Here is an 18,963-nt window from a genome sequence, read left to right on the forward strand (position 1 = left end):
AACAGAAGGTCGATGGCCTTTGAAGGATGCCTGGATCCATACTAAATTTTTATAGTTATCAGAGGGGACCTGTGTAAAGTATTACTTATACCTGTGGTATAGATTTTTTTTTATCTTATGATTTGGTTGAAAAAAAAAAACATTCACCAACTTGTGTATGTTTCCTGTTGTATGCAAGAAGCATATAAGATGATTTCCCCTTGGTTTGTTACTATTTCGCTACGTAGACAGGCCTCTCCACTTTCCGCCTGTTCTGCTGTAAAGAGTTGTCTCACGTGGACTTTCCTCATAGTTGTCCTCTTTCGTCCTGTTCAGCATCACGGAAAACACTCTGAGGTCTGGTCGTTCGTTTACTGGGTTATATGTTTCAGGTAAATGTGTGTGTGTGCATGACAGGAAAATAAAGTATCCTTGCTTTCTCCTTTAATTTCAGACTTGGAGTCATGTTATGAAGTTGAAAATATATCTCCAGAGAATATTTGTAATACAAAGTTACACAACCAGAGCATAAGTCAATTAAGTAAAACTTATGACCTCAAAGGCTCCAGTTTTAGTAATGGCCCCAACCCTAGTACATTCAAGGGACCACAGGGCTATCAAGAAGGAGACGCTGATCAGGAGATTACTAACAGGGAACCAATGCCTCCTCTTACCTGCCGGACTTTTTCTTACAACATAGGAAAAGCACATGAATGTAAAGAGTGTGGGAAGTGCTTTGGCTGTAGGTCAAATCTCACTCAGCATCAGAGCATTCACACTGGAGAGAAACCCTATGCGTGTGAGGAGTGCGGGAAGGCCTTCAGACTCCACCAACAACTTACAAGACACCAGAAATCTCACAGTGGTGAGAAACCTTTCAAATGTGAAGAATGTGGAAAGACTTTTCATCTTTCCACCCTGCTGAAGTACCATAAGAGCATCCACACAGGTACAAAGCCCTTTGACTGTGAGGAGTGCGGGAAGGCCTTCAATCGCGTCTCCACCCTTCTTCAACATAGGATCATTCATGCTGGCTTGAAACCGTATGGATGTAAGGAGTGTGGGAAAGCCTTTAATCGTCGCTCAAACCTCCTGCAACATCAGAAAATTCACTCTGGTGAGAGACCCTTTCAGTGTACTGAGTGTGGGAAGGCCTTCACTGCTTTGGCACAGCTCACTCGGCACCAAAACATTCATACTGCGGAGAAATCATTCGAATGTAATCAGTGTGGGAAGATATTTAGTACTGGCTCTTACCTATTACGACACCAGAGTACTCACACCAGTGAGAAACCCTTTGAATGTAATATATGTGGCAAGGCCTTTAGGCTTCACCTATACCTTTCTGAGCATCAGAAAACTCACACCAATGAGAAACCTTTCAAGTGTAAGCTGTGTGGCTCAGCCTTCAGACGCAAGTACCAGCTCAGTGAACATCAGAGAATTCATACTGACGTGAGACCCTATCAGTGCAAGGATTGTGGGAAATTCTTTCGCCGAAGGTCAAACTTTACGGAGCATCAGAGTATCCACACTGGAAAGAAGCCCTTTGAGTGTAAAGACTGTGGGAAGGTCTTTAGACTTAATATACATCTCATTCGTCACCAGAGATTCCATAGTGGTGAGAGACCTTTTGAGTGCAAAGAATGTGGAAAGGCTTTTCATTTTTCCAGCCAGCTTAATTACCATAAAACCATTCATACAGGTCAAACACCATACGAGTGTGAGGAATGCGGGAAGTCCTTCAAGCGTGTCTCCAGCCTTGTTGAACATAGAATCATTCATGCTGGTGTGAAACCATATGAATGTAAGGAGTGTGGGAAAGCCTTTAATCGTCGCTCAAACCTCCTGCAGCACCAGAAAATTCATTCTGGTGAGAGACCCTTTCAGTGTAAGGAGTGTGGGAAGGGCTTCACTGTCTTGGCACAGCTCACACGGCACCAGAGCATCCACACTGGAGAGAAATCATTTGAGTGTGAGCAGTGTGGGTCAGCCTTCAGACTCCAGTACCAACTTACTCAGCACCAGAGAATTCACACCGACGTCAAGCCATTTCAGTGCAAGGAGTGTGGAAAGGGCTTTCTTCGTGGCACAGGCCTTAGAATCCATGAGAGAATCCACACTGGGGAGAGGCCCTTTCAGTGCAAGGAGTGTGGAGAGGCCTTCCAATACCACTACCAATTCCTTGGACATTTTAGGATTCATGCTGGCAAGAACCCGTATGAATGTAAAGACTGTGGGAAGTTCTTTACTTGTGGTAGAGACCTTAAAGCACATCAAAGAATCCACACTGGTGAGAACCCTTACCAATGTTAAGAGTGTGGGAATGCCTGTAGTTGAAATCAAACTCTGCTTGACATTGTAATCTTTATAAGAAGCCTTATGTAAGAAACGTGGAAAGTTCTCAGTACTTCTGAGCTATATATCAAAGAATTCACACTGGTGAGAATGAATGTAAGAAACGTGAGAAAATGTTTATATTAAGTTCAACCTTCAGTGCACATCAGAGAACTTACATTTGTATGAAACCCTATCAGTATAAAGAATGTGAAAAGACCTTCAGCTTGAGCTTAGGCTGTCTTCAACATAAAAGGATCTATGGTGGTGCTGAGCCCTATGCAAAGAATGTGGGAACATTATTTTAGAGTCGCTGAGCTCTTAAAGCTCCTCAGAGAGTCCATATAGGACGGAAACCATATGAATGTAAAGGACGTAGAAAAGCCATCTCTGTAAATGGTGAGCTTAGACAACATCAGGGCAGGAAGGCGGACAAGCCTTTGGAAATTTTACCGAACATCAAAGAACTCATTGATAAGACGAACTGAAAAGAATGTGGGAACAATTTTAATCTGCCCTAGAGTTTGATTAACATCAGATTATCCGTCTTCTCTTGATACCGAAAACCCTTGGTCTAATGAGAGTATAAGAGGTCTGTTGGTCAAGAAGATGCTCTGTTGAGAATGTCTTTGAATGTCAGAAATCCAGTGTAGCCATCATGTGCTTGATTTATCTGATTTTTAGCACAACTGTTAATCATATAGACTTAATTTCCAAATACTATTTAGCCAATTTAGGAAGAGCAGTTACGGGAATTAGGGTTATGTGAGGCACCTTCCTGTCCCCATTAACACCCTGAGGTTCCTGTGATATCTGAGTGGATGTTTGCTTTCTCCTAATTTGTTAATGGTGAGCACAGTGTCAGCCAAAGTTTGGGAAACAGGGTTATATAGGACAGAGAACTCTTGAAATAGTATTGGTTTCATGCCCATGTTCTGTAAAGTAGCTTTTACAGTGTTCCTGCTTTTACTGGCATTACTGTAAGTGATATGAAAGCTAAATTGTATTGCAGATGGTTTAGAAAAGCCTCATGCACTCCTTAATTATTAAATTTCAAATAACTTCATTGTGGATAAATTCTGATGGGTGAAAAGGTATAGGAAAGGATTTTCATTGAGAATCTGTTCAGGTATTTTGTGGAGATGTTACAAATATAGCTCTTGGTGAGCATGCACTTTTTACAGGAGTTAAGCATAAACTTTTCAAAAGGTAAAACCTGTCACTTATGCTCTTTGCCCAGACATTAAGACAAAATACATTTGTGACAGGGCAAGACACTGCAGAACCTCCTCCATCTCAGGATTCTTGCTGAGGCTATTTTATGTTTGACTAGAATTTTGACTTCTAATGGAGACTCTTTGGGAAAATTATCCACCTCTATTCTATGAACCAGAGGTCAAGATTCCCCTGCTAATTTGTGTTGGCTTCTGCTAAACTTCCTGCTGTGCCCTCGTCCCCCCTGCAGTTGCCAAGCAAGGTAACAAAATGTGTTGGTTTTTTTTTTTTTCTTTTAATAGCCCCTTGCTCTAAATGCCTAGGGTTACACTTGATCCCACATGCTGGAGTGTAGTCCCAGCCGACTGGAATAAAGACTTTCAGTTGGCTAAACCTGAGTCTCAGTGATCTTCTTTGGTGGGCTTCCCATAAAACATGAACAAAAATAGCCAAAATCAACATCAGTTAGAAAAATACACGTGTGAAGTTTTTCATACAGGTGGAAAAGTTGGAGGAGCAAAAAAAACAAAAACAAAAACACAAAACACTATAGTCTCACCTGGATTCAAAATTGTTAACAATTTACCATGTTTACCCTATTTTTTGTATATATGGGTACTGGGGCTGTAGCATTAAGAATGTCTTTTAGAGCTGGGTGTAGTACATGCCTGAAACCCAGTCTGGGAAAGCTGACACAGCGGGATTAAAAGTTGGAGGCAAGCCTAGTTACGTTGTGCAACTTTGGCTGTATGGAGACCCTTCCACAAAAAAAGCATTGTGGACATGACATTTTTTCCCCTCATTACATCAGCTAAAGTTAAGAAAATGATCCAGAATTTTATGACTTTCAGAAAATTGTCATTAGCCTCCAAACTGTCTTTTTACAAGAGTACACATCCTTAGAGGAATCCAGTGTGGATACAGATTTGGTCTTGCCCTACACTTCATTAAAATTTCACTGTTGATATAACGTAGGCTCTTGTGTGTGATAGGCCTGAGCCTGGCTGTTCAGATGCATTGCTAGCCCTTAGCCATTGTTTCTTCTAATCCAAGGGAAGGGAAGTGCAGATGAAACACTTGGGCTAAGAACAGGTTGTATATCTCTTTGCAAGATGTCTAGAAGCACTTAGAATCCCGTTGTCACATTAGGTAAGATGCTGGCTGCCAGAGGTCCACTAAAAAGTCCAGTGTGCTGTGGATAAGTAATCTTGCCGGGGGTGGTGGCGCACGCCTTTAATCCCAGCACTCGGGAGGCAGAGGCAGGCGGATCGCTGTGAGTTCGAGGCCAGCCTGGTCTACAAAGCGAGTCCATGATGGCCAAGGCTACACAGAGACACCCTGTCTCAGAAAACCAAAAACCAAAACAAACAACCACAAAACCTTTATGTTAGTGCCTATCTTGAGTGATGCCTTCGTGTGTATGCCTTTTGTGAGGGATTGGTCTGAATCAAGTTTGTCATGGTGAAGAGTTTTGTCTAGTAGAATATTCATTAATGGGTAACATTGAGCATTTTATTGTTTTCACCTGTATTAGGTTCTCTAGAGTCACAGAACTTATGGGATGGGTTTGTCTGTCTGTCTCTAGTCTGTCTATCTATCTGTGTTTGTGTATATATTATCTATTATGTCTATATTATGTTATATATAATTATATGTCATATATATATATATGAAATGACTTACAGCTGCAGTTCAGCTAATCCAACAATGGCTATCTGTGAATGGAAAGTCCAAGAATCTAGTAGTTGCCAAGGCTCAAAAGGCTGGATGTCTCAGCTGGTCTTCTGAAGCCAAAAATGTGAGACATTTATTTACCTTTTGTCAACCAGGAAATAACACGCAGGAAGAAAAAAAAAACGTCAACGAAGTATTGCAGATGTAATGCATGCTACTGCAAGGCAGTGCTGCTCTAGACCTGGCCATGGACAACCATCTTACACAATCCCCCAAAGTTCTATGTTATAAAATATCTATTGGAGTTTATGGTCCCTTGCCCTCAGGGACAGTAAGAATGGGCTTGGGAGGGAGCAGTTTGACTTTCCAAGGATTTATTGTACATCTAGGAATTATAGTTGAGGGTTTCAAAGGATAAATGAAAATAATGGCTTGTGTTAAAAAAAAAAAATATATATATATATATTCAATTCAACACAGCTGATAGAATTGCTCAGCTCTTACTGTTTCCCTACATCAAAGGCAAAGCTGTTCCAGTGGGAAGATCAGGAGGGTTTGGAGTTACTGTTAATGATCAAAGGCCAAATAAAAGTTGCAAGTGAGTAACATTGAAATAAAGGTTTGGTGGATACAGTAGATGATGTAATTATTATTTCACAAAAAATCTTGAATTCAGGATGGCCACTTCAAAAGGTTTATACTCAGTTTCTAGGAATTGGAAAGTAATCTCAGATAAAACAAAGTGTGATATGGCTTCAAAGTGTGGCAGGAGGCAGTCAAACAGGAAAGTTAAGGCCTTGTGTGGCTGACATAACCATACGTTTATGGGGATGAGATTCATTACTCAGATTAATATCCCCTCCATACCAGAGGCAATCCCTAAGGTAAGGGGTGAAATGAAATGTGCTTCTGGGGACAGTGCTGAAAATGCCATCCAGAGCAACCACAGACTGTGCCGGTTGTCCCCAAATGGGGGGGGGGGGAGCCACCACTGAAATGACACCAATGACCATACCCTTAAAATGGTTGAATAACAAGCTTGTGTGGGTAGAGACATGGTCCTTAACTAAAGAAAAATGAAAGGCACTTGAGCAGTTGGTACAAGAGCAACTGGAGATTTAACATATAAAAGTCTACCAGACCATGGAAATCCACTACATTTGTTAAAAAAAAAAAAAAAAAAAAAAAAAAATCCAGGAAATGGAGAATATTAACAAGCAGCCATAGAAAGATCTACTCATGCCTTAAAAGAGATGCTTGTAAAACAAACAGGAAGGAAAGCAAAGGCTGTGGGTGCCACCAAAACTAACAAAAGCTCAGTTGAATAGGAGTGATCTGAAAACCTTGGTCACTGACCAGAAAGAGTGAAGAATAGAACCTGGCCAGGTGCTGCCTTCTCCTGCCAGCCAGAAAAGCCTGCACAAGAAACATTCAGCATCTAACCACTGACGGACCTATGAGCAGGACTTTGGCTTCCTGAAATACACAGCCATTCACAATGCAAAGCAACAACAGGCCAGTGAGCAGGATTTTAAAGACAGGCTCTGCTGAATACTGCATCTGCATGCCCAAGTCGGGGCTGCAAACCAAAGGTTCACAGAGCTTTCAGTGGGTATTAAGAGACTTGACTGAGGAACTCCAGCATCCAAGGTGCTGGAAGATAAGACAGTCCAGGAATACAAAAGGATTCAAAGTGGTACCCAAGTTACAGGAAAGAGAAGCCTTGTTGTTAGGATCTTATCTCAGTTGTGGATATGTTTCCTGAGAGATGAACAGGAAGATCACATCAGACACCTGGAAAATTTTTACTTAAAATAAAGGAGAGCTGTTTCACCGAAAACCATCTCAGTAAAGGACCCCCCCTCCCGTCCCAATGGAGAATGGGGATTCTGGTAGCCTGTCTGCACCAGTGCTGGACACCCCAAGGCCAGAAGCAAACCCAGTAAGACACCTCAGCAATGAACATTGATTTCCGCACTTCTGCCATTTTTCTTATGGTTTTTTTTTTGTTTGTTTGGTTGGTTTTTTTTGTCCTTGTTTATGTTTTTGTTTGGTTTTGATTTTGGTTTTGGTTTAATCCCGATGGGCACCCTGCCTCAGTTAGGGTTCTATCGCTTCGAGGAAACACTGTGACTATGGCAACTCTTTTTTTTTTTTCCTCTTTGTATTGTTTTTAATTTACAACATGATACACATTTACAAGATTTACAGTTTATGTCGTACCAATCTAAAACACTACGTGGCACATTTTAACGTCCACAGAAGCTCCACCTAATCTGTGCCAAAGTCACAGGCCTCCTCCTCGTCACTCATTTTATCCACTGAAGTAAGTGGTCGTCAGATGGCTTGCTTGCCGTTGATTCCCCCAGCTAACACTTCTCTTGTCTCTTCTTGCACAGGGGCCACATTTGAGATACCTGCATTAATTTCACCAACGTTTTCTTTCTTTCTTTCTTTTTTTTTTTATTAATTTATTCTTGTTACATCTCAATGGTCATCCCATCCCTTGTATCCTCCCATTCCCCCCCCCCCCTTTTCCCCTTATTCCCCTCCCCTATGACTGTTCCTGAGGGGGATTTCCTCCCCCTGTATATGCTCATAGGGTATCAAGTCTCTTCTTGGCCGTTTTCTTTTTTTTGCACCCCCAATTAAGTCTGTATTGACCCCGGCTTGGGGACACTTGACAGCTCTTTGGCTGCATAAAGTTGATCCTAAGCAGCGGCATATTTGATGTCTCAGATCTTGCCTGTAGCTGACATCGATGAGTCTCTGGTTTTGCGTCGGTTTTACCCAGATTCTGCACACAGAACCGAGGAAACCTCCACAGGGCGATCACGACCCACCAACGTTTTCTCGATGTTTGCCATCCCGTTTGTTTTTCTCTCTGTTTCGGCAATTCCTCACGTTTGCCCTTTACTTCGATTACTCCGTTTGTTAGGCCCAAAGACTGGAACATAATCCTGTTAGTTAAATGTGGGCCCCAAGGACGCGGATGCTGTCTGCGCTATTCTTTTCTAGTTCTTCGGGATTAACACCCCTCTTCATATTTGCTGCAATAGTCTCATGGAAATGAGGAGCAGGGCTGCAGGATGCAGGGGGATGGCAGTAGTAGCCTCATGAGGCACCTGCCCACTAAGGCCGTAGCAGCTTAGCAGCACTTGCAGCATTTGGACTTCCACATTTTTGGTGCAGACCTCTTCTCTGAACAAGTTTAGTTTTTAAAAAAAAAAAAAAAAAAAAAAAATATATATATATATATATATATATATATATAATATCCCTTATACCCCGGGACAGTGTACTTTCTTTCTTTCTTTCTTTCTTTTTTTTTTTTTTTTTTTTTTGGTTTTTCGAGACAGGGTTTCTCTGTGTAGCCTTGGCTGTCCTGGACTCACTTTGTAGACCAGGCTGGCCTCGAACTCACAGCGATCCGCCTGCCTCTGCCTCCCGAGTGCTGGGATTAAAGGCGTGCGCCACCACCCGCCCGCCCGGCTCGGCAAGTTTTTATTTCAATGTTATTCAATTACAAATTCCCTTTACATTTACATGTTGTATGCCACAAACTATTTTATATTACTATTAGCTATATAAATACAGTAAAGGAGGTGTATGGTACCTTGAAGACATAGTGTATATTAATTAAATTCTTGGTGTGCATAAGTATAGCGTGTTGTTTGTCAGGAAGTTATAATACAATTGTAGAATGTGAAAAAAAAAATGCTTGCAGTGGGTTATTTCCCTTCAGTAAATTCTGTCACTGTAGTAAGAATCTCTCACTTATAAAGAATGTATGGATGTGTTTTATGTTGTTGATATATTGAAGACATATTTAAGTTTTCTGCCTTTCAAATGGACCTATTTAACTATTCAGATTAGAGATCATTCCAGAGGATAAAGCCTGAGGAATGTAATTTGAACGCAACCGGGACAGTGTCCTTTCACACCCTTTGTTGGCCATCAGCCTGGGGCACAATAGCGCTGGCAGCCTCCAAGGATCTTAACTCTTCAATGCTTGCTGGACTTCATAGAGCAGGTGCAGGAGAGGAGTTACACGGTGAAATAGTGAGGCACGGACTCTCTGTGACCATGCTCTGCTTGTCTAAAGGGGACAATCTGCATGTCCCTTGTAAGTCGCATGGAGAGCCAACATTGCAAATCCGTTCTTGTTCTAAGCTATTCGTGATGCTGTTTCCCTCTCACATTTGGAAAACCATTTACTCCCCGAATCTCTTTTCCACATGACTGCTGGAAACCCACAAGAAGCTTCCAAAGGGCTTCCTTGCCACAGCAGCAGATTTGTACTCTGGAATGGAAGAGCTTTCTTCCTTCTTCTTCTTCTTCTTCTTCTTCTTCTTCTTCTTCTTCTTCTTCTTCTTCTTCTTCTTCTTCTTCTTCTTCTTCTTCTTCTTCTCTTCTTCTTCTTCTTCTTCTTCTTCTTCCTCTTCCTTCTCCTCCTCCTCCCCGCCTCCCCCTCTTCCTTCAAGTATCTTCTCTCTGCCCTTGATGTCTCTTGAAGTTGTGAACACCACGGTTGACAATTCTTTTATTCAAATAACTTACCCTGTTCCCCACATTCTCCTTTGGTACTAGATCTGAGTTATTCAATCCAGTACCAGCTTTTTATGTCCACCAACCAAGAGCAACCAAGAGGATCTCCGGCACCCAAAACCCCCAGCACAACATCTGGGGCCTCAGTCACACTTTTAAGTTCCTGACAGTGTGACTTCTTTGGGTTCTGTTTGCCTGATTTAGCTTTCTTTCTTTCTTCTCTTTTTTCTTTTTTTAAGATTTATTTATTTATTAGTATGTATACAGTGCTCTGCCTGCACATACACCTCCACACCAGAAGAGGGCGTCAGATCACGTTATAGATGGTTGTGAGCCACCACGCGGGTTGCTGGGAATTGAACTCAGGACCTTTGGAAAAGCAGCTGGTGACCTTAACCACTGAGCCATCTTGGATCCTTCCCAGGTTTCTTGTGACCCCGTTTTTTAGCCTCCTTCCTTGATTTCCAATGACATTTTTTTTTTTTTTTAAATAATGCTTATGGCAGGTCGTGCATTTACTCGCTTTCTTTCATTTTGGCCTCTTCATGCTGACAGTGGGCCCTTCAGAAGCAGAAGAGGTCTCAGCCACGCTGTGCTTTCTCAGGTGCCACACGCGAATTGAAACTGCGGGCCAACGTCACCAACTATGGCAACTCTTATAAACATTTCATTTGGGGCTGTGTTGTTATTAAAATCCCAAATCGTTCTTTTTTTTTTTTTTTTTTTTTTTTTTTTTTTTACCAATTAAGATTCAAGAATCAGATGCTGGGGTGGAAAGCCTACCAGCTCAGAGAAGCAGAGAAATCACAGTGCTGAGCTTATGACTCAGCTCATATGCGAGAGGAAAAGCCTTTCTTATTCAGCTCAGGTCCTAGATGGAAAAAGCCCAAAGCCCAAGGCCAAAAACTTGCTATCTCAGCTGCCAGACCAGGAGGAAAGGCCTGCTAGCTCACCAACAACCCAGAAGAAAAAAAGCTAAAAGCCCTTTCTTCTTCTCCTTGCTGTCTTAAATACTCTTTGATTAAAAGTCCCAATGCACATAAATTAAAGTTAAATAAAATATTTTTTTTAAAAAAAGATGTGTGTTTTAGTGCTGAAGCGCACCAAACAAGAAACAGAGCTTTTACAGGTCTCACTCTTGGGGTTCACAATGGGACCAAGTGTCTTGCAGCAGGGCTGGCTTGCAGTTTCAGAAGCTTAGTCCGTCATCACGGCGGGAAGCATGGCAGCCTGCAGGCAGACACGGCGCTGGAGCAGGAGCTGAGAGCTCTACACCTTGCTCCTCAGGCAGCAGAAGGAAGTCTGTGAGCCATACAGGGTGTAGCTTGAGCCTAGGAGACCTCAAAGCCCACCCCTACAGTGGCAGGCATGCTGCTTCCAACGAGGGTGCACGTACTCCCCCAAAGCCACTGCTAAGATTTCCACTTCCTATGGGCCAAACATGTGTCTACTTTAATCAGCCCATGAACTTTTTTTTTTTTTTTTTTTTTTTTTTTTTTTTTGGTTTTTTAAGACAGGGTCTCTCTGTGTAGCCTTGGCTGTCCTGGACTCACTTTGTAGACCAGGCTGGCCTCGAACTCACAGCGATCCTCCTGCCTCTGCCTCCCGAGTGCTGGGAATTAAAGGTGTGCGCCACCACGCCCAGCTCCCCCATGAACTATCTTAAATTAGACATGGTCTTTTTTTTTTTTTTTTTTTTAGAAGTGGAGTAGAAAAAATATGAAATATTAGGTTTTTTAAAAATATTAGGGGTTTTTTTGTTGTTGTTTTTGAGACAGGGTCTCTCTGTGTAGCCTTGGCTGTCCTGGACTCACTTTGTAGACCGGGCTGGCCTCGAACTCACAGAGATCCGCCTGCCTCCGCCTCCCGAGTGCTGGGATTAAAGGCGTGCGCCACCACTGCCCGGTTTAAATACTAGTTTTTTTATTTTTTTAAAAGCATAATAAAAAGTTTTCAACAGAAGCATCTCCAGGTAATGGGCATTTCAGCCATAGGTGTGTGTAGGAAAGCACTCCCCTCAAGGCTCCCTGACCCCCTTATACTGTCTCCATTTGTGTTCTGGCCGAGAGTTCACAGCTGATATGCTGTCCAAATCAACTATGCTCTGTTGATTTTCTGGTTTCTGGTTCTATCAATTATTGAGCCCGAAAACAACTGGCCATGTGGTAGTGGTGCTCGCCTTTAGTCCCAGCACCTGGGAGGCAGAGGCAGGCGTGTATCTGATTTTCGGGCCAGCCTGCTCTACAGGGAGAGTTCCAGGATAGCATGGCCTACATAGAGCAACACTTTTTTTTTATTATTATTAATTTATTCTTGTTACATCTCAATGTAGAGCAACACTCTTTTGAAAACAAAAACATGAAGAAGATTGAAAATGTGATCATAGGTTTGGCTGTCGCTCCTTATTGTTTGGAGTTGTGCTATCAGTATACTGTGAGTTTATTTTAGTTTTTAAGCAGAGTTTCACTATATAGTCCTAGGTGGCCTATGTCTCCCATCTGGCTGCTGCCTCCCCATCCCTGGGATTAGAAGGCACCACACCCAGCCAAGTTTGTTTTCCCTTGATGATTTGCCCTCTTTTTTCTTTGTCCCCCAATCTGCCTCAATTTTAAAGTTGACTTGAGTCTTCTTTTGACTGTTGTGAGGACGGTCACTTTGAATCTGCTAGAGTATTTATCTTAAATATATTTTCTGCACTTAACACATGGTTGGATCTGACTTATTTCAAATCTAATTGGACAATCTATACTTTAGGCATTTAGATAACTTACATTTAATTCGAGCACTGATATCGCTAGGTCTGTCTATTACCTTGATATTTGTTTTCCATCGCGTTCTGAGATGAAAAAAGTTTCCTGTATATATAAGAAACACAAAAGTGATTTTTAAAAAAAGTTCAATAGTGTCATGCTACGACCGAAGCGCTTCTTCCTACAAGCACGAAGGGTGCATTTATGCTTGTTTAGGAATCCTTCCCATGCGAGTCACTGATTCTTCCCGAGGTAAATGACTGTCTAATGGGCGTGGTTCTGTTGATACATATTGATGTGGTCCTCAGTCGCATTTTCCTATCTAGATAACTGAGCCCTGGAAGGTCCAGAATATCTGGCTCGCTCATGTAAATTACACACGCGTTGGCACACGCCTTTAATCCCAGCATTTGGAAGGCAGAGGCAGGTGGATCGCTGCGAGTTCAAGGCCAGCCTGGTCTACAAAGTGAGTCCAGGACAGTGAAACCGTGTCTCAAAAAACCAAAAAAGAAACACAAAAGACAAAACCAAAACCAAACCAAACAAACAAAAAAAAAAACCAACCAAGCAACCAAACAACTCAACCAATTCTTTAGTTTCCACAGCGCGGTGGGATCCTACTCACTGGGTCTCAGGCAAAGCGTAATCAAGTCAGCTACAGCTCGATCTGACCTTACTTCCTATTCTGAATTTAAACACTTTAAGTTCCTTTGCACGCGCCACGGGAGAGAAACGCGGAACCCGGAAGTACCTTTTGATCGCTGGAGGGAATCCTCCCCCTTTACGGGCGCGACCCCCGTGGGAACTCCCACAATCCACTGGGCGCCGCTCCGGGATTGGCTGGCCCAAGTTGCATGCTGGGAACTCCCTGACGAGCAAGAGCGCTGTGCTTCCGGGAGTTCTGCGGAGAAGACTGTTACTTCCCTGCGGCCGCCGAAGCAACGGCACGGATTCCGGAGTCCTGCGTCACGGCCGCGGAAAGTCAGAGGAAGAAATCGCTGCTTGGCGCAGGTCGCCACAGAGTAAGGAGGGAGCCACCGGGCTGGGTGTGCGTGTGCGCGCGCACCTGTCAGCCTGTCTGTCTGTCAGTCTGTCTGTCTGTCTGTCTGTCTGTCAGTCTGTCTGTCTGCCTGTCTGTCAGTCTGTCTGTCTACCTGTCTGTCTGTCTGTCAGCCTGTCTGTCTGTCTGTCTGTCTGTCTGCCTGTCTGTCTGCCTGTCTGTCTGTCTGCCTGTCTGTCTGTCTTCTGCATCATGTGTGTGACGGTGTCGGTCGCTTTCCGCCCCTGCTCGTTCTCAAGGCCGCAGGGCCCGAGGCAGAGGACTGAGCTGCAGTAAGGAGAGCCCGGGCGCGGGGGCTGATGGGAAGCTGTCCCCGGGGTGCAGCCTGGGGCTCGGGGCGAGCGTTCTGGGGCCGGAAGCGGCTCCGAGGGCCGCCTAGGCGGGCAGCTGCTGTGGAGCCCGTGACTTGGTCAGAGCTCTAGGCGTGGTGATGCTGTGGGGCGTGAGGGAAGCGCTCGCCGGGGATGCGCTCAGAGACGGCCTGGGAGCTCAGGCTTGCTCAGGAGGGGGCTGCACCGGGGTGAGGTCGGCTCAGCGACACAGCTGAGATCCGAGAGCCAGTTTGCTCTGTCTTTCAGCTTGAGAAACGAGGTTTCAGGTTTAGAATATAGAATTGTCAGTAGCTGAAGGAGGGACGTGCAAATTGGCACCTCCACCATTGCGGCCCTTACGTTGTCTCTTTCCTTTTCCTTTAATATTCACTTAATTATTTCTGTGACACTTGGTATCTTCCCTCTACAATAACTCCTCTTCCCCAACTTGTTACATATAGGCATGTCCACATGTTGGCGTTAGAGCTTTCCAACTCTTTTTTTTTTTTTTTTTTTTAAAGATTTATTTCTTCATTATTATGTATAGGGCGCCATATCACATTACAGATGGTTGTGATCCACCATGTGGTTGCTGGGCACTAATTTGGCGTCTTTTGAGAGCTAGTGATTTTCACGGTGTCTATGTATCGACATGGCTGACATTGGTCATGTCCAGATGAGCAGTGCGGGGTTGGATGTGCTGGGGTCGTGTCTCTGTAGCGTCCAGGTTGGAGTCTCGGTTCTTAACCTTTCCGGTTTGTCATGAACTTCAGAATGACTGTTGTAAAGCCTGTTCGTGCAAGGCCACCATGCGATAAGTGCCTGCTGTGTCTCAGCTGTTGCTCCGCATTCTCTTAAGTGTTGCACGGTACAAGGGAGCGCTGGAACCAATACCGTTACCGCCTGTGTAATTAAGGAAGTGGCTTAAAAACAGCAATGCTGGGCTTTGTGGTTCTCACTTTAACCTCAAGCCCCTGGGATGCGGAAGCAGGAGGATCACCGAGTCCATGGTCAGCTTGGTCCACATAGCCAGTAACAGGCTAGTTGGTCTACACAGTGAGACCTTGTCTCCAAAACAGGAAGAATAAGAAAACGTACTATTGTAGAACAGTCCTTTTTTTTTTTTTTTTTTTTTTAACTTTTCAGGCGAAATTTTTGGTCTTGTGTACAACATGATACTGTGGAGTACTCACATACTTTGGAACGACTAAGTCTGTTATGGTGGGAACACGTAATGTCTCCTCTCGTATTCTTTTCAAACCCAGTGATGGCGGGCATGGTGTTTGCTGCACAGTATATCTCTTGGCCTTCTGTTGTGCAGTTCCTAATTGACATCCTTCCCAACTCCCATGTGCCTCTGCATCTCCCACTCCCAACCACGATAACTGCACATCCAGCCTCAGCCACGCAAATCTCACTAACCACCATTTGATTCGCTCCTCTGAAGTTACAGTTTCGGATTCTCCATGAGTGAGATCGTATCTGCCATTTCTTTTGAAGATTAATTATCTTAAGTTTAAATGGTATGTTGTGTGAACCTGAGCACAGATGCCCTCAGAGACCAGAGGTGTAGGCTCTGCTGGAGCTGGAGTTACAGGCATTGTGAGCTGTCAAGATACTGTGGAAAAATCACGCCAGCTCTCAGCCGTGGCACCGCCTCTCCAGCCACGCCAGCTCTCAGCCGTGGCACCGCCTCTCCAGCCACGCCAGCTCTCAGCCATGGCACCTCCTCTCCAGCCATGCCAGCTCTCAGCCGTGGCACCGCCTCTCCAGCCACGCCAGCTCTTTCAGCCGTGGCACCGCCTCTCCAGCCACGCCAGCTCTCAGCTGTGGCACCGCCTCTCCAGCCCCAGCATTTGTCCTTTTGTCCTTTTGTCTTTAGTTTATCCATATTGTAGTAAATAGTTGGCTATCACCCCACTGTGCTCATGACCCTTACTCTAGATTGGCTTTGTTCATCCATCTTTTGGTGGGTTGCATATAAGAGCTATGCAAATCGTGGTGGAATAAATGTGGCAACGAAACTATCTCTTGCAGATACTGATTTTCTTTCCTTTGTGTGACCCTACTCAGTAGTGGATTGCTTTGTCGTCTAGTTGTTTGAGAACCCACCATATTGTTTTTTACAATGAGCATATTAACATCCCCCTCCAGTCATGTGCCTTTTCCCCCCTGGTTTGTTTTTTTTTTTTTTTTTTTTGAGACAGGGTTTCCCTGTGTAGCCTTGGCTGTCCTGGAACATGCTTTGTAGAGCAGGCTGGCCTCGAACTCACAGAGATCCTCCTGTCTCTGCTGCTAGGATTAAGGGCATGCGTCACTATGTCTGGCTTAGTAATATGTTTTTTCTTCCACATTCTCCACATTATTTCTTCTTTCAGACAGTGGACACTTTCAAAAAGATTATTAATTGATAATATTATTTTTCCTTACGTGTGGTTTTCCCCCCCTATATTTATGTGTGTTTTGGCTGTGTGTCTGGTGCCTGAGGAAGCCAAAAGAGGATATCAAATCTGTTAAAATCTGAGTTAGAGATGGTTGTGAGCTACCTTGTGGGGGCTGTGAGTTAAAACTCATCCTCTGTCAAGCAGCATGTGCTCTGGCCTGTGGACGCTCTCTCCAGCCATCTGATAATGGACAGTCCCTACAGGCATGAGGAGCCCTGTGACTGTGATTTTAATATCTATCTCCTCATCCTTATTTTTGATATGCATATTAATAGGCCATACTGATGTTCCATTTGGGGAAATCTGTATTTCCATGTTTGCCTCTTTCTCAGTTAGCATTTTCCTCATCGCTGAATTGTCTGAATTCTTTACAATGTTGATGTGCACGAGTTTAGGTGTTCACTCCTCATCAGGCGTGCAGCTCTCTGGATCACCTCTCTCCTCTGTTGTTTCCTTTGCTGTGTCAGGGCTTTTACATTGATGTAAACCACGCCGGTCCGTTCTGGTGCGTGTGTTTTTGAGTAATAATATATCCAGCATCATGGAGGCTTTCCTCTATTTTTGTTCTAGTAGTGTCAGTTTTAATTCTTATATTTTAATCTGTCTTGAGTTGATTTTTGCAAGTGGTGTGACTGAAGGTCTAACGTCATTTTAATAAGTGTTAAAATTGTGTTTGGCCAGCAAGACTGAGTGCAGACGCTAGCCTGGAAGTTACGCAGACCAGGGTGGCCTGAACTTTGAGTAAGCCTCCTGCCTCTGCCTCCCCAGTGTTGGAATGGTAGGCCTATGCTACCACCACCAGCAGAACCTTCTTTGCTTTTCTCTATCTATGGTCTTCAGGACCACAGACGTCATGGATGTAGACAGTTATAAACATCATGAGGACACACACTAAGGTATCATACAAACTTTTCAGTGTGGGCTGTGCAGATGGCTCAGTGGGTACGGTGCTTGCAAACATGGAACTGTGCAACGCCAGACGCAGCCGTGCACAGCTGCAATCCCAGCCCTCCACGGCTGCAATCCAAGCCCTCCACGGCTGCAATCCCAGCCCTCCTGTGGCAGGATTGGAGGTGCAGACAAGAGAGTCCCTGCGAGGCTGGCTAGCCTGGTGTATGCAGAGGCAGGAGGGCAGGAAGGAAAATGAAAGAAGGGAAACTTGTATGTGAATTTCACGTGGAGAGGAAATAGTATAAGTTCATAAGATTCTCAGATGTGTACCTGGGAGCTGGGCGTGGCTCTGATGTTAGCATGGGAGATGGAGGAAGGAGCATTGGGAGTTCAGGGTCAGCCTGGGATACACAGGATTCTGTCTCAAAAACCAACTAAACAAACAATCCCAGAGTGTATTGAACCAAGTCGTAGGCCTGGTGGCTAGAGCGCTGGTTCCCATTTGGTGCTGGCCGCTCCCTGGTGCAGGGTCTTGGGGCGTTGTGAGGCTGTGTGCGCTGCTCAGGTCTTGTGAGAAGAGGCTGAATGCTGCTGAGGTAGAACAGAGCACAGAGTGTCCTCCCGCACACGCCAAGACAGAGCGATGGTGTCCGCAGTGCTGGGGGTGAGAAACCCAGTTCTAGACGCAAAAGACCTAAGACCCCTGGAATGAATATAAAATTATTTTGTGCACAATATCCCATAATATGGAAAGAGGAAACAGCATACTCATCTCCTGTGACAGTGTGTTTTATAGTCAATTATCTTCATCAGTGATCACGGTTTAATTGACACGACATAAGCTGTGATCATAGATGACAAAGGTGCTCAGGAAAGTTCCACGGTGTGCGATCCCATTTACTAAAGTGGGCACGGAATGCTAGGCACTGCCTGACACTGCGGCTGCAGCCCCTCCAGCCTCGCTGTGCCTCAGCCCTGAGCTGCCATGCGATGCTGTGAGCCCTGTCAGCCTTGCTAGGCGGGACTCCAGTTGGAAGGTCTCCTCACAGGAGGAGGAGAGGCCCAGCCCTAGGCCTGGCTGGATCCCAGGGTGAAGATGGGCTCCTCTGCTGGCCTCTTCTGCAGGACCTCCAAGGCAGCCGTGCTGATGGCTGCTCTCCACACTGAGCCTTGTGCACTGGGCTGTCTGGGTTAGGAGAGGATCGGCTTTGTGTGGCTCCTGTCTGCTTCTAGTTTGTGTGAGGGAGGCTATGAGCGGTGAGAGGAGACAGTGAGTGGGGATGCTCGAGAAATAAAGAGGTCGATGACATCATCCTGACAGGAGCCAGTCCGGGAACAGCAAGTCATAATCCAACGAGAGGCTTTCTTTCTGTCCCCAGGGAGGAAGCCTGAAGATGGCCGGCTCCAATTGTCAAGACACGGTCTGTGTAAGTTGTCGCTTCTGCCTTTGACACAGGGGACTTCCAGGTTAGGTGACTCCTTCCTGTCTTGTTCTCTAGAAGCTTCCCAAGGCTCTGAAATCCTCCAGCCTTGTCTGCCCCTTACAGTGAGGTTGGAAGGTCAGAGCACTTCCTGTTTGTGCCTCTTTCCAGCTGCTCCTGGGGTTTTCTTTGACTGCATTCCTCCTCGTGTGCTGTCTGCTGGGTCTGTGGTCAGGGAGGACTGTGGTTGCAGGGGAGGCGTCAGTCCCACAGGGAAGCAGGCTTTGGGGTGTCAGAAATCTGATTGACATCTCTGGTATTTTCCGGCTGATG

At 44.8% G+C, this 18,963-nt stretch overlaps 3 protein-coding genes and 1 pseudogene across 3 annotated transcripts in view; 3 read left to right on the forward strand and 1 right to left on the reverse strand.

The window, feature by feature from the left end:
• Window positions 1-331: 331 nt before the first annotated feature.
• LOC127203244 (zinc finger protein 60-like) lies at window positions 332-2,295 on the forward strand. Its single transcript, XM_051162036.1, has one exon. The coding sequence runs from the start codon at window positions 640-642 to the stop codon at window positions 2,293-2,295; it is 1,656 nt and encodes a 551-aa protein (XP_051017993.1). The 5' UTR covers window positions 332-639.
• A 5,247-nt stretch (window positions 2,296-7,542) lies between these two features.
• Window positions 7,543-10,300, reverse strand: LOC127203245 (guanine nucleotide-binding protein-like 3; annotated as a pseudogene).
• An 8,240-nt stretch (window positions 10,301-18,540) lies between these two features.
• The window catches only part of LOC127203803 (zinc finger protein 780A-like), a 37,849-nt gene continuing 37,426 nt past the window's right edge, over window positions 18,541-18,963 (forward strand). The window contains exon 1 of the mRNA XM_051162675.1: window positions 18,541-18,636. Coding sequence (XP_051018632.1) covers window positions 18,604-18,636 — 33 coding nt within the window. The 5' untranslated portion in view covers window positions 18,541-18,603. The remainder of the gene's footprint in view (window positions 18,637-18,963) is intronic.
• LOC127203804 (zinc finger protein 780B-like) overlaps window positions 18,585-18,963 on the forward strand; it is a 60,780-nt gene continuing 60,401 nt past the window's right edge. Inside the window, exon 1 of the mRNA XM_051162677.1 lies at window positions 18,585-18,676. The gene's annotated coding sequence lies outside the window, so the exon portion shown is untranslated. The remainder of the gene's footprint in view (window positions 18,677-18,963) is intronic.

This window comes from Acomys russatus, chromosome 19 (assembly GCF_903995435.1).
Source record: "Acomys russatus chromosome 19, mAcoRus1.1, whole genome shotgun sequence".
Lineage (NCBI taxonomy): Eukaryota > Metazoa > Chordata > Mammalia > Rodentia > Muridae > Acomys > Acomys russatus.

What these genes read in the sequence shown, in the direction of transcription:
- LOC127203244 (XM_051162036.1), top strand. Translation starts at nt 640, where the DNA reads ATGCCTCCTCTTACCTGCCGGACTTTTTCTTACAACATAGGAAAAGCA.